The sequence below is a fragment of the Camelus dromedarius genome, chromosome 19, assembly GCF_036321535.1.
Source record: "Camelus dromedarius isolate mCamDro1 chromosome 19, mCamDro1.pat, whole genome shotgun sequence".
NCBI lineage: Eukaryota > Metazoa > Chordata > Mammalia > Artiodactyla > Camelidae > Camelus > Camelus dromedarius.
In genome coordinates this window covers 25797112-25812599 of record NC_087454.1, presented here as the reverse complement: position 1 = coordinate 25812599, position 15488 = coordinate 25797112, and the positions used below count along the sequence as shown (strand labels likewise).

General features: G+C 47.6%; 1 protein-coding gene and 1 non-coding gene across 6 annotated transcripts in view; one reads left to right on the top strand and one right to left on the bottom strand.

Annotated features, from left to right (window-relative positions):
• KIF6 (kinesin family member 6) overlaps positions 1-15488 on the top strand; it is a 297677-nt gene that overhangs the window by 244839 nt on the left and 37350 nt on the right. For all 5 annotated transcript variants that reach the window (XM_031434768.2, XM_064476464.1, XM_031434767.2 and 2 more), the window contains one exon: positions 11499-11549. In XM_031434768.2, coding sequence (XP_031290628.2) covers positions 11499-11549 — 51 coding nt within the window. The remainder of the gene's footprint in view (positions 1-11498; positions 11550-15488) is intronic.
• Positions 5057-5129, bottom strand: TRNAA-AGC (transfer RNA alanine (anticodon AGC)). The gene has a single exon. It is a non-coding gene; the product is annotated as a tRNA-Ala (tRNA).

Sequence of the window (15488 nt, the reverse complement as noted above, 5' to 3'; positions counted from 1 at the left end):
AGCTTTCAGGCTGTGAGGACTTCCTCCTTCGGCTTCCTTCATCTCTCCCAAAGCTTTGCTGCAAAGGCCTCTGTTCTGGGTTGGTGATCTGCTTTGCCTCCTTTTTCTGGTCCTGACTCCCTGGGTTCCACTTATCTCCCAACTAACCAGCTTATATCCGCTGGGACTTATATCTCTACAGAATTAGGGCCACATCTGCTAGCACTTCATGAAGGCAGAGCTCAAGGTCAGGGAGGGGAGACGACATCCCCCCTGAACCAGCTCATTCCTGAAGAGCATCCTCTGCGAAACGAGCAAGCACGTCTCCACCTCTCTCCTTCCGTCTCCTCTCTGGTAACAGTCAGCCACTGCAGAACCATCAGGAGACAGAGCTCTGGTGCTGTTTTCTGGAGACAAAAATAAAAGGATGAGCAAAAATAAAAGGATGAGTTTTCTAGGCTCTGAAAACAGGGCCATTACCGCCAGCATTTCAAGCAAGCTTATTAAAAAGGCATTTACTTCCACTTACAGAAATCAATCATGTTTGCCTATGTAAAGGACTGTGAAAAACCCCATTACTAGTGAACGTAGTGGTGAACGTGAGGGTAAGTAACCAATCCAAAGGCAGGGGTTTAGTACGTGGGGTCCTGAGCTGGGGCTGTTGAAAGGACATTGACTGTACCCACTGCGGGGTTAAGAACCTTCTGTTCAGTCCTTGGGGCCCGAGGTAACATGTTAACTTAGACCTTAAAGACTGCTTTCAGGAAAGGGAATGGGAAAATGCACATCATATGTGAACATAATCAAGGCCTTGGAAACAGTTGCGGTGGGTTTGCTTTCTTCTGTCCTCTGTTCAGTGTGATTTGTAATTCAAACTCCCCCCACGATAATTCCTCTTACTGTCACCACCACCATGGCTGCCCCACCTTTGTGCACCTGCAGTGTGCTGAGCGGTCGATGTGTATTTTGTCTCATTCTTGCAGCAGCCTTACCACAAGGGTGTTATCACCCTATTTTAGTGAAGAAACTGAAGCTCAAAGGGGTGAAGTGGCCCCAGGTCACAGGTAGCAATTGGCAATCCCAGCTCGCCTGCTCCCAAAGCCGTGTTCTCTCCACTGTTCTAGGATTCCCACTGCCACTTCTCCTGCCATTTCCCATTGTCCTCCTGAGTGAGCCTTCACTGCTGTCTGGTGGTTTCGGAAGGCCAACTGCCCTTCTTTGGCTTCCCCTGTTCCCAGTCTTCCCACCGGCTCCTTCCCTTAAGCTCAGCTCCCGTGGGCTCCCCTGGATGAGTCTCCTGAGTGGCACTAATACCTTCCAGCCCCTGCCCCAAGCCCTGCAGCAGATGACTGCAGAGACAGAGCACAGAAACCCTCACTGATTGGACGGAGGGCCTGGCCCATGCATGAGAAACAGGCAGCATGTACACGCGGCATAGAGAAAAATGACTTTTGAACCTGGAAGCTGAAACCATTTTTGTTGCATTTTGTCTTTTATTTACAAACTCATTGATGCTTTTCCCCTAATCTCCAGCCTCTTTAGATAGAGAACAGTGCCCACAGCAGGAAGCACTAACTGTGTAAGGCAGTTATTTCACAGGCTGGCTGGCCGGCTGACCAGCCGTGAGCCTTAACTCAGGCTTGTTTCTTTCCATCGACTTTTTTAAAGCACTTGCTGATTTAAAATTAAGTGAACAGAACCAAGCTTTATCTTGGAGTGAGAGAGTTTATTATTGGTATCAAAGAGCAGTGTAGAACTTGTTGTTTTCATGTTTTAACCCATCTAAAAACTACATGCATTGCCACATCAAACATCTTAGTGCTTGGGGTTTATTTCATAGCCCATGGGTGAACCCTGCCCTCTACCTCCACGATCAATGAGGGGCCCAGACAAACTAGCCTCCAGTGTGAGTAGCGGACACTGGGACTAGGTGGGATATCCCTGACCCCATCCTGGAGCAGGGAAGCCTTGAATGCACCCAGGCACCTCTGAGAGCGTCCCCATGCTGCCTCTGGGGCTGCAGGGATGGAAGGCAGAGGCCACATTGCACACGCCTCCCCTCCCCACAAACAGCATCCCTGGCAACCGGAGCCATGTCTTCAGATGTAAAGAAGGATTGAGATCTTCAGCTGCTCCTCCAGGGCAGGTCTGGGAGGCTGGTTATATCCCTCCCTTGCTGAGATGAGAACTTACAAGCATCTAAAATAACATCTTTTGAATGGGTGCCAACACAATCATGAACCCTCAGCTCCCTGAGATGTTTAGTATTTAACAATTCATGCTGGTTGCTGAGCTAAAATTTTTCTTTACGCTTACCTACATGCACATTTGTTTGAGCTTCTAACAAATGCATGTATTGACTTAATTCTCTGAATATGTTTATGGCATATTACCACATACTGGAGTGGTGATATCAATAAGCTCCTTAGTCTAATTGAGTGTATCCAGTAGCCAAATGCCTAAGCTCCAGACAGAACGTGCTGATCTTGTATGGTTATTGTGATTGCTTGGGTGACCAGAATGAATATCCCACAGGAAAAGAATCGGGTCTCTCAGACATGATATAATTTGATCATTTTTATAAATGAGAACATTCCCTAAAATGTGATCATCATGTACCGTTCTAGTGATTTTTTTTAAAAAAGGCACATTCTTGAAAGCCCAGGCTGCTGTCCGGTGTTTTCATCCTGAGCTGAAATGCACATCAGTTAAGGGGCCCATCGTCCTCTACAAGAGAGGGCGAAGGTGATGAGGTGCTCTGGAGAAAATCCCCGAGGTGGGAAGCAAGGCGAGTTACAATGTGTGTTTTTTTAAAATAATTGATATGTTTCAGAATGAGCTGCTTTTGCCTCTCTATGTGACTTAGTAATGTTACCAAATATGATGTTCAGCATATTGAATGGAAGCAGAATCTTGAATTCTGGAGAACTGAAATGTCATTTTGGAATGAGAAGACTTAAAAACACTTGCCCATCATTTAGACCATTTCTGGTCTCCCGCTCTGTGCTCCATCAGTGGATTTTTGTCTTTAGGGGACCCAGAGAAGGACCTGTCTTCTTCTGCTCCCAAGGAGGGTAGAAGGCTTCTCAGAGCACCCGCCACCCCAGCTCAGGCCAGTGGAAATCTCGGGTTGCCACTGCTGTTCTGGGCCCCCTCTGAGTCTCCATCCTCCACCCTCACCCCTTCTCAGTCAGGTTCCTGAGCAATAACAGAGCTCTGACAAATGAGTGGAGACACTCCTCATCACCCCCAGCCCAGTCGCTGAGACTCAGGTCCATGAATCTTTGCAGCCATCACATGTGTGGCAGGTGTCCAAGCGCAGTGCTCAGCATACTACAGTAACATCCCAGTTCCCTCTCCAGGAAGCATGCTGCAGCAGGTCTTTAGATTTTAATTTCTTTTTATAAATATATACAAATATACTTTGCAGCAACCATAAATCATACGTGCTTATTGATGTATGATTTTGTTTTCATCTTGCATGGCTCTCACCTCCTTACCCAAATCATCCTCCACCCCACTTCCACCCGCAGGTAACCTATCATAACAGCTTTGTAGATACCCATTCACGTCCCCTCCATGCACATATGATCATGTGTATATGCACACGTGTGCGCACACACACACACTCAATTACATACATACACATGTATGGGAGGCTCTTGCCACTGTTTGACCAAACACCAGATCATTTATACCCTTTTTCCCCCATTGTCTTCATTGCTTCCTTTCTTCTCCTGTCCTACTGTGTTGAATAGTTAAAATTTTGGTATTCCCTCTCTGCAACTATCTCCCCTGCCTTTTTTCTGATTATTGATTTGCTAGACATATTTTTAATCTTCTAGAGTTAAAAAGTAGCTATAACAGTGTATGTAGTTGTTCCACATCCATCCTCTTCCACCCACATCCAGGGCTGTGGCTTAACTCCCCATTGGACAGCCTCTCACCTGGTCTCCAATGTTAGTATTGCTTAAAGTTTTAGTTTTCACACACACACACACACACATATACAGGGTTCCTGTGGTAGCTAATTAAATATTTTTACATAAATACTCTTTTTTACACTCATCCTTGTTGCTTTTATCTACATATTTCTCTGTGTTGATTTTTCTTCTCAATGGTTATAATGATAGTTTTGACACTCATATCATTCTTATTATATGCCAGGCACTCTTCCAAGCACTTCACATATGTGACCTCATTCAGTCTTCACAACAGGTGCTGTTATTATCCCTGTCTTGCAGATGAGGAAACTGAATCACACTGACATTCATGGCTTACCCAGAGCTGCTCAGCAGATGGCCCAGCTGGTCTGCAAACTAGGGAACCTGGCTCCAAGGTCCAGGCACTCTTGCTTGGCTGCCTCTCTGTAAATCCTTCTGGAGAGAGGGGTCTGTGGGAAGTAAATACTCTTAGTACTCTTAGGATGGAAGATGACTCTTTTGTGTCCTCTATGGATGATAGTTGGACTGTGTATAAAATTCAGGTTGACAGTTATTTCCCTGTCATCATCTCCTGGACCTCCTGTTGTCATGGGGGTGGGGAGCTGCTGTCTTTGTTGCTCCTTAGCAGGTCCCCTGGAAGCTGGTAATAGTGACTCTTTTTCCCTGAAGTTCACTGTGATCTATCTAGGGGTAGATTTATTTCTATTTTTCCTGCTCACTGCTCAGAGTGCACTGTCAACCCACGGGCTCGTGTCTTTCTTCAATTCTGGAAAATCCTAACTGCAATCTCTTCAAATATTACTCCTTCACTATTGCCTCCATTCCCTTCTACTAGGACTCTTATCAGACACGTGATGAAGCCTCTCAGTCTCTTCTCTGTGACTCTTAAGTGCTTTTTCCATTTTTATCCCTTTTGCTTTCTGTGCTATGTCTGGAATGGGTTCTTCTATACTCTCTTCCAATTCACTAATTCACCTTTAAAGCATGTCCTGTCTGGAGTTTGGTCCCTTATTCCTCCTATTTTTTTTTTATTTCAATGACTATTTTTCATTTCAAAATTTCTTTCCTATCCACCTATTCTTATTTCATTGATGCTTGTTTCCTGCATGATTTCTTTTTCCTTTTATTTTTTATGGAGGTACTGGGGATTGAACCCAGGACCTCATGCATGCTAAGCATGCGCTCTACCACTGAGCTATACCCTCCTCCCACCATTCCTTTTAAAGAAAATGTATGCCTTCTCTCTTAATCTCTTTGAGTATTCTCAACATACTTATTTTTGAAGTCTGTCTTGGGAGTATAGACCGGCACAGTCATGATGGAGAACAGCACCTCAAATTAAATATACAGAACTGCTGAGACCCAACAAAGGAATTTTCTTGCAGACTTACAAGACTACATGTTCAAGGATGGTTATCACAGCGCTATTTCTGTTAGTGAAGGGGGTTAGCAATCTAATTGTTCCAGCCTCAGGAAAGGGAAGTAAAACTGGGGGGTACACAGCATGGAATGTATGTAGCTGTTCGAAACTGTGAACTGGACACACATATAGCAAAATTGGTAGCTGTCAAAAACACAGTACTGATAAACCGGTAGGAAACAGAATGAGATCTGCAGTACAATGTTACTTTCGTAGCTTAAAAACTGTGCAGAAAACTCATGACACAAATTGTAAGAATGTATACAAAAAAGGATATGCATCAAACTACTTAGAATGTCTGCCTTTTGGAGGAAGAGGAATGGGACATGGGGCATAAGGCACAGGGATAAAAATGCACACACGCTGACACACACACACACACACACACATTCACAGTTGGGGCTTTGCCCAGACTCACAGGGGTGGTGTGCAGTGTACTGAGGAGTAAGACTGACTCAACCCTCTGTGTTTCTGCATCAATAAATGTCTTTTTTTGCCTGAAAATAATGAAAAATTATTTTCATCTGTAGCAAATTCCTATCCCAACTATTGATCTTGCTATCTTTTTTTTAGTGTTAGATTTATTTATATGTTTTGGCCTTTTGGTGGGCAGGTCTATTTTTAATCAAATACATTTTATTTCTTTCTCTTTCTCCCTGTCCCTTTGTCTGACAGACCCTCCAGACCCCCAATCCAGAAGCAGCTCTAAGAAGGCCAGTTTGGAGCGACGGCTCCACGGCAGTCTTGGGACGGGGATGTGGCCCATCTGGGCAGAGAGTCGGTGGGCAGCTTGGCTTAGCAAACAGAGAGGCTGAGTTTGCTCCTTTCTTCTGTCTTGGGCTCGCAGTGGCGTGAACCACAGCCCTAGGCGACATCGGGCAGCCCTTGCTTTTCCTCTGTCCCCTTTCACTCACAGGCTGGGTGGCGGGGAGTCTCACCCGAGACCTGCAGCTTCAAACCATGTCCTGCATGGTGCACTTTTAGTCTCCTTCCTGCTTCTGCACCGGAGCTCTGAAGGTTGAAGGCTTAAGCTCCACTTACCATTTTGTAGTTCTGACCCACTTCCGGTCTTCAGAAATATGTCTTGTAACCCAACCAGCAAGGTGGTCTTGATAATCTCTTTTTTTAAATTTTACCCACCATTGCTATGGTGGGAAAGAGTTGGTTCCTGCCTCAATAGATTTTTCACATTATACAAATGAGTTTAGATAAAGCCCGATGAAATACTCATTAGCAAGAAGGAGATGAATATGCCTGATTTTAAGGCTTCAAATGATGTGCATCCTCCTGTTTACTGGAAATTCATCTAGGGATTGCACACTTAATTTATGCTAGGCCCATGCTTTTTACAAACAGCCTTCTAAGCAGCTTAGGGAATCCAGCCTTTGGTAATCACGATCCTCTGTTTAGAGTACAGAGAAATCACATCACAGCCAGAATCCACGCTCCAAATTGAGAATCACGAACTAGAGCTTCCCTTTCAAAGGGGCCCCTCCCCCTCGGGCAGGAAACACTGTGTGTTCTTCCCACACCCAGTCCTGCTACTGAAGTTTATTTTAATTTGCTTGTCCTGGGATACAATAGCAGTGCAGTCAAACAGAGGAAGAGATTTTTCCCTGGGTCCAGAGCCGTTGGTAATTATCTAGGACCCCGGAATCTAGTATAAATAGAACTCCGTCTCCCCACAAGCCCTGCTCCTCCATTCAAGCCATCCCTTCCAGCCCCTGCCCCAAACCAACGTGTACCTTCCTCACCCTCTTGCCCCAACAGTTCTCTTTGACTGGAATGCGTTTCCCAACCCCACCTTAACCCCTCTGCTCTTCTCAGAATGCACTCAGTTCTCAGCCTTAGTGATGATGCCTTTCCTGATGCCACTAACCCACCCTTCCCTCCTCTCAGCTTACCTCTGCCGCTGATTGACGTGTAGCCACTTGCCCTTCAGGACCTGTCACCTTGTGAATACAGCATCCTTTCAGTATGTCTGCAAGTGGCTTGCTGCCTAAAGCTAGTGCCGTGTGTCATAGATGCTGGTGTGTTACCTCTTGATCCACCCAAGAGTATTGAGATATAGTAAAGCTGATATTCTGAGTTATATTATGATTCCCATTTTTCAAATGATAAAATTGAGGCTTAGAGATGTTAAGTAACTTGCCCTACTAGGAACTAGCAGAGTTGGGATTTGAACTTTATCTACTGACACATTTGTAATTACTTTCTAGTACAACCAAAATGGCCAAGAGGTTTACCTCATCTCAGATCCAGCTCCAAGTGACTGGTTAGAGCTGCCAAAGTGCTGGGTTGAAGAGCCAAACTCAGGCTCAGCAGGAAAGCAAACCTTCCGTGACAGAGGACCAAGGTCAGCCATGGGTTCAGCTTTTCAAACGAAGAGCACATGGGCCACCTGTGTGCCGTACCCCACCCCAGGCTAACTTTCTTGAGCTAGGACAGAGTCTTCCACCAGTCTGTGTATTCCACCACACTTAGAACACAGAGCTTCACACAGAGCGGAGGAGCAGTGACCAGGTACTGCTTGATAGTAGCATCAGCACCACATCACACAGAAGCTGCACGAGCAGCTCCAACAGCTGTCCTAGAGGAGTCATCAATGGTGGGCTCTGCTCTGAACCCACTAAGTAGCTTTTGCTCGGTGAGGAATCTCAAACTAACACACATGCAAAATAGTGTGACACTTAAGGAAACTTGTTTCATCCAGAAAACAGAGTATCAGTGTAAAAAAAATGAGTTTTGCTTCTGCATGATGATAATACCTTTCATATGAACTACCACTTTGTACAAAGAAACTATACACCACGCAGTGCACCGCCTCCACATACCCTGCACGTGGCTGTCCTTAAGGTCATGCATCTCTTCTGGAGGGGGCTCCCTACGGGTCGATGCAGGCTCTGCGTACCCATGTCCCCTGCTGCCACCCCCAGTCTGTCAGCTAATGAATCCGGAAGGGAGAGGTGTCTGTAGCCTGTACTGTTGTAAATTACTGGAGACAGAATTACTAATTACCACCGATCTCCTACAAGCAGAGCTCTCCTCCCCTTCCCGGCTTCCCTCCCAGACCATCTCTGCCTTGGGCTGGGAGTTCTCTTTCCGTTTCATCTCTTTTCCATACCTCAGGACAGCGATGGGTCCAGGAACCCAGGCCAAAACCAGCAAATTTATCACTGTGCTAACGACAGCGAGCTGCATGCTGAGTGAGTTCTGCAGTCCCCCCTCAACTCCTTCTTCTGCCAAAACCTGTGGAGCTGCAAGATCCAGTGACTGCAGAGGCCGTTATCTTCACATGAAGAATGGCTCTTTTGGAAGATGCAGTTAGGGATCAGCCACAAGGCTATTTGTAGAAGCTTGTTTGGGAAGATCTCAAAAACAAAAATGGCCATGTGGTGGGAGATGTTGGCCAACTGGCCAAAACTGAGCATCACTAAACGTATTTTAAACCTACCTTTATCAATATGCAGCATTATAATGACCCATCTTTTGTCCCCTGAGATGGCTCGTTGTTCTGGGAATAGATATCTATGTTTGCATAGTTTACAGAATGTTCAGTCTTAGTGGCAAAACTCCCCTGTTTATTTACATGAGCAGCATTTCCCAGTCTGGGGTTACGGAGAATGCTTAACCCCGTCATTCCCAAACAGCTTCCCCAAGATTTGGGAAGGGGAGCCTGGGCATTCCGACAGGAGCAGAGGAAGCCGTGACATCCTAGGCTGAGACCCTACTGAGAGGCACGTTGCTGGGGAGGCATGTGGTCAGCGAGGCCAGCTGTTGAGGATGCTCTTCGGCGGGGAGGCTTGTTATCAGGGAGGTAGTTTTCCAGGGAAGAAGGCAGCCTAGGATGTGCTCTAAAGGAGCTGGTCACTGTCCAGTTTCATTAGGAAGCAGGGACCAGGCACATAAGAGGCTCACGGTGCAAGACACCTGTGCCAGATACCCAAGAAGCCAGCCAGGCACCAAGGCAGCATTGGCGCTCCCTACAGTGGGCATGAGAAAGCCCTTGATGACCTCCTGGAAATGAAGAGGTGTGTCCAAATGGTGTGCTGTATTTGTCACAGCACTATTTCCTATTTGAAGAATGTGCGTGCCGTGCCTCTTTAAAAATCAAGTCAGCGGTGTTTGCCACAGACTGGAGTTTCAGCCCAGCACCACCCCTGGGCCCCAAACTTCTTCACTCTGCGTGTACAGACAGTAGGGTCCTGTGGCTCAGAGTGGGGAAGACAGGCCCAGCTTTCCAGTCTCATTGGCTGCAGGCTCAGCCAATACTCATCCTTAGGCTGAGTTTCCACCTCCCCACCTTCCTCCCATCACTTTCCCTAAGTTGTCTCTCTCCCCTCCTTGGAATTATGGTGTGATTATTGCTTCTGCCCAATTCTTAGCTTCGTCTCTGTGCATGGTCCTCTGCAGTGGGGACATGTGGAAGGCAAGGCAGACTTGCACTATGATGCACCTGGAGACAGCGGCCTCCCAGGGGAGCTGAGGAACTGGTGATTCTTAGCCCAGAGAGAACAAGTCTAAGCGGAGAAACCATAGCATCCTCCGACGTGTGAGGGGGTCTCACTGCTAGTGAGAGAGGATCCTTTCTCTGTGCTGTTCTAGAGAACAGGCCAGGTCCAAATCAGAGAGTTACAGGGAAGCAGGCATCAGTACAGATCAGTAATTCCTTCCATACTATTTAATCAGTGGAGCAGAGATGAAATGACCATTTCATTTTGTAGAAGGGATTCCTAAATCGGGTGGGAAGTTAAACTGAATGGCCTCTGCCATCCCTCTCAGTGAGAACGTTCTAGGAGTGCCCTGGACTTTCAGGGAGTGAGGTTTCGTGTGACTGCTTCACTGTCTGCTCATCTTCTGAAAACTCAGTTCAGCTGTAGCCTTTGAGGCATAGAATGTACTTTATACAAGGAAAGAAATATACTAGCAAGGAAGCAATGAAGTTCCCAGGCTCTCTCAGCATCCCTCATGGCCTGATCTCATCTCCCAAGTGGGACATGCGGTACAGACCACGCTGACATCATGACAAGTGTGCGGAGCCCTTGGACATAAACAAACCCCCAGGCTGCTGTGTCACCCACTCCTCAAGCACGACATCACAGAGTTTTAGAGACAGAGGAAGCCTGGAGAGTGTGTCATCCCAGCTGCTGCCCAGGGCAGGAGTTCTGCATCCAACAGCCTGACAGAGGGCTGCCCAGCTTCTGCTAGAGCACTTTCCCAAAGGGGCTCACTGCTTTGCCAGGAGGGTTACTCCGTTCAGAGACAATTTAATCCACATTGAGACAGTCCTCATGGTGAGCTGTTTCTTCCTCATTGAGACCCAGGTCTGCCTCCGTTTGACTTGACTCTTACCCTGAGCTGTAGGACAAGAAAAATCTGTTCTCTCATCCACATGACGACGTTTAGATTTTTAAAGATGGCTGCTATCTCTATACCTCCAAGTAATTATTCCCTGTCTAAATGTCTCAAGTCACTATTTCTCATTTGGCGTGGTTTCAGACCCCTCACCATCCCAGTTGCCATCTCCTAAATATTTGCAATTTTACTAATGTTCCTTACAAAATTTGTTCTAGCTCCTAGAACAAATACCAACTGTGGTCTGACCACTGTGGAGCACCGTGGAGCTCTCACCTCCCTTGATCTACACACTGCATCTTCGTTAATGCAACATGGAATTACAGGTGTTTCATACCAGACCAACTGCTGTGTTCATAGGAAGGTTATCGTCAACTAAAACCACCATCTTCTTTGTTTGACACAGTTTCTTACAGCTTAAAATAAAGAAGTGGATTTAAAGGTGGCCCTATAAATTATTAAAAGATCAAATCTTGCCTCCTCCTTCATTAATAATGGACAGGACGATTTAAGAGACTAGAGCTCTAGCAGAGATTGTGAGTGACAGACTAAGACAACTGAAGGCAAGTTGATTGAATCCAAACATGAAGTGTGTATCTGCCTTGATGTGCCAGGACCCCAGGCTTTGCAGGCCCTTCTTCCAGCACAATCCAGGGCATGGAAGGGCTCTTCTTGGAAGCTATGCCCACCTTTGTCTTTTTTACTCTACCTAATTTTTTTAGCTCGCCTCCTGCTTCTGAGGCCCCATCTTCCTCCAGCCCACTGAAAACTCACTAGGGTTTCCTTTGTGTCTTTGCCAGGTCGCCTGAAGGAAGAAATCACCCAGAGGCACGTGCAGCAGGTAGCTCTAGGTGGGTACCACGTGGAGCCTGCAGGAGGAAGAGGAAGGTAACACAAGCCGATCTGTTCTGGGGAACCCACACGCAGCTGGAGGATGCCCATCCCAAGCCCCCGGGAAGGTCACGGGAGTGGAGGTTTGCTGTCAGGGCAGCTTTCTTTGGATGCCCCTCCTCTCTGGGACCAGGCTCCCCAACCTGTGTGCTTGCTTCCGGCTGTCAGCACCTGGCCCCCCATCGTCCCCACTGCTACCTCATCCTCCTGACCTTTTCCACCCCACACCCCTACCTAAATTCACCCCCTCTGTCCCAGCTCCTCAGGGTCCTACTCTGAGCTTTCTAGAACCATGACTAGTGATGAAAACAGCCACCAGTGGCTGGACTACCTCTAAGCACTGACTGCTTTATGCGCATGGCTCGGTTTACCCCCAGCAATCCTAAGAGATAAGTGCATTTTCCAAATGAAGGCCATTCAATGACTTGCCCAAGGTCACAAGGTTAGTAAGTGTTGAAACTAGGACGTGAACCCAGGTCTCTGAGTCCAAACTGGGTGCTGTTAGTCACCATGCTGTTTACTGCCCACAGCAATGATGGACCCACTTAATACATTCATAATACAAACATTCAGCCAACGGAGTGATAGTCTAAGAGGCCCTTGGCACCTGGCAGGCAGTGGGCACTTGCAGAAAATGTCTCCTTTTGATTCGTGACCCCAGGAAATCACCTCAGAGGAGTGTGCAGCTCCTGTAAGGCTGGTGGAGCTGGTCTCCTGGGCGGAACAGCACGTGTTCTCTCCAGCTAGCCTGGGATCTAGCAGTCCATGTATTCTCAACAGCGAGGCTCCCCTCGAGATGGCCTGGCCCCTGGAATGACATGCAATTGGAGAAATGCTGCATCCAGGATCTCAAGGGGGAAATGGATTTGAGCCCCACTGTCAGGAGGAGACTCCATTCCACCCTAGTAACTTGGATTATTGGGAAGGCGGGTTGTTTGGTTTCAGTCGTAACAATAATAGTATCTGACTAACTACTGATTGTGTGAGAAACCTAGAACCAGGAAGCCTAAGACACACTGACGGAGCTTGAGCTGTCCCCTGTAGGCCCCGGGACTGCGGGGTCAGGCAACCGCGCCAGGCCTGCCATCCCAGCTCCGGACACCTGGGCTGGGCTGGGAGCTGAGGCCTGCCGTGTGCCTTCTCCAACATGCAGTGAGGGCTCCCCAGGGCCCTGACACGTAGGGCCGGGCATGGGAAGGGCACCGTGGCCTCTGTTGGGAAGCCGTGCTAGGCGTAGGTCACCGATGGGGAGGCGCCCCTGAGGGTTGCCTTCTGGCCTCTTCTCTTGTTGAATGGAAACAATTAGGTGCAAAACAGCACTCAAATAATTCCGAGGGCTGTCCTGCTCTAGGGCCTGGGGAGCCATTTCCACGGCTTTGGGGCCAAGAGGGGCTCCATCCTCTCTGACCCCGTCCTGACCCTGCTGCATGGCTTCAGCTGCAGACTCCTCCTTAATTCACTCTGGTCACCTCTCTGGGAGCCTTCTTCTGAAGCGTGGCAGGTGTCAGATTCAGCAGGGCCAGCTTCACCTAAGTAATTGGCAAACTTCAAATAGAAAGCACTTTGGCTGAAAGTCTAATTAAGAGCATTTGAAATACCTATTTCTTTTAAAAGCATACTAGCCCAATTAGAGAAGTGTTACCGTCTCCCAGCTGCCACTTGGAGATCAGATGCCATGCTGCTATCCAAATACCTTAGCAGCTTGTGTGACGGGGACCCGCCGGGACGCATGTGTCCCAGACGACCGCGTTTCAGGAGGGACTTCTTCCTGTGGAGAGAAAGCTCCCACTGCAGCCCTCTTACAGAGCCCTTTCCTGCCTTAGCCCTGCCCCTTCAGACTAGCCCTGGGGCTGTGCCGGGACTCACGGCTCTGTGAGACCAAAATCGACTCACTCGGTGTGTCTGGCTTCCTGGTGTTCTGTTCACAGTGTGGGCTCTGGTGAGGAGTGAGGCAGTGACCACATCTGCCCAGTCCATCCATCTCTGGGGTTTTTGTCTGTGTGGTAGCCCTTCCCCTCTGTGTTCTGTTCCTTTGCTTCTCCTCTCTCCCCTCACCCTCCCTTTGAAGCATTCCCTTTGGTACCATTTCTTTCTTTTGCCTCCATGTTCCTAAGTTTCCATGAAAATGTAGGTGGGGTTGGTTGGTTGGGTTTGGGTTTTTGGGGGGACAAGGAGGGTTGCAGTGGGGAGGGCGGGAGTAATGAGCAGGTCTGAGCAGGAGAGGGTTTCTCAGGGATTTTGCATAAGAAGGTGTCTCTGTATGAGTAGACATACACCCAAGAAAATGTGCAGAAAGGTAATCTCGTATGTCTGAGGAGCAAGGATTTACTGGTGAGGTGAAAGGTGCCATGTGGAAGAGGCGGTATATCGCTGTAGGGGGACCAGATCCAGGGACATGCGGGCACCGGCTCGGCCCACATCAGGACAGCGAGCGAGACAATTTCAGGAGGCTGGGGAGCCACGGGCAAATAAAAGTTAAGTTATATAAGCTTACAATGAATTATACTTAAAAACAATGGTAACAAGTACTTAAATTGTATCACTTCCTTATGAATTTACTACATTTTATATTATCTCTCCCCCTGACGTTCCTTACAACTCCTGCATCTCTCTCTTGGAAACCGGGTTTCAGGCTGTCTTCTGTGCCTCTCTTCCCAAATCCATGCTCAGGGACATCACACCGGCCTCTTGCAATCAGTCAGAGGGGGAGTATTTACACCAGGGAAATTGGCAAATATGATTATAAACTGGGGCTTTTTTCCCAGATGGTGCATTGACCACCACCACTGGCATACACATAAGCAACCGTTGAAAGGCCATTTCTATGACTGTATGTGTGCTTTTTTTTTTTTTTTTTCATTGAGGTATAGTCCGTTTACAAATGTATGTGCTCTTATGCAGACTTCCATTCCCCTTCCTGGCTGAAAATCCAGATTACATGCAGCAGGCTCTCTCTTAATTCACTGCCTACCTGAGGAAACTCTGTCTTTTTGAAAGTCAATGAACAGAGAAACCAACAGAGACAGAGTGAAGCAGAAGAAGCACTGGGCCCAGTGGGCCCCCTCGATGTGACAGCCAGAGTTGGGCAGGGGTGGGGGGGTCCTTTAAGAAAAACATCAGTGACCAGTCCTAAGAATAGCATCAAGAAGTAAAAGTTGCTGGTGGACTTAGAGTAGAGCTTAACCCCACACACTGTTTCAGGCAACAACGAAACGATATTATTTCTCAATCAGGTATCATTTGGAGATGATTCTAATTGAACTAAATCCAGCTAGCTGAGTTGAGAGTGCTTTGCTGAATTCAGTTCTGTGTTTTTCCCTCTTTATTGTACTGGCTACCCTAAATAGTAAAGTGCTGTTGGTAATACAGATGGGACCAATCAGCAAAAGTTTCTTGAGTACCTCACTGTGTGCCAGGCATGATTCTAAGCTCTTTACATGTGTTTTCTTCTTTAATCTCTTGAAATCCCCTTTTGGGAGAGACTACTAGTACCCTGACTTTACAGTTAAGGCCCAGAGGGATTACGTGACCTACCCACCTTTGTCCCACTAAAGCTGCAGATGCAGACGCAGCTCCTAGCCCATGCTGTAGCTGCCTCCCTGCACTGCCCTCCTCCCCGGGCTCAGGGCCCATGGAGGGACAGGGAGCCAGTGCCTGCCCTCAGAGAGGACGTAGCCGGCCCAAGGGGACGTATACATTAAAAAGCTAACTCTTTAAGTTCAGGTTTAGGCACATATATTACTCTATCCACTGTCTTCTTCCCACCAAGCCCCAAACCAAGTCAACCTTGACCTCTCCCATGAAGCCTGGCTTACCCCCTCCTCCCCAGTCCGATTTGTTCTCCGCCTCACACACCTCTGTTGAAGCACCAACCCTGTTGGGTAATTATTGCTTTCCAT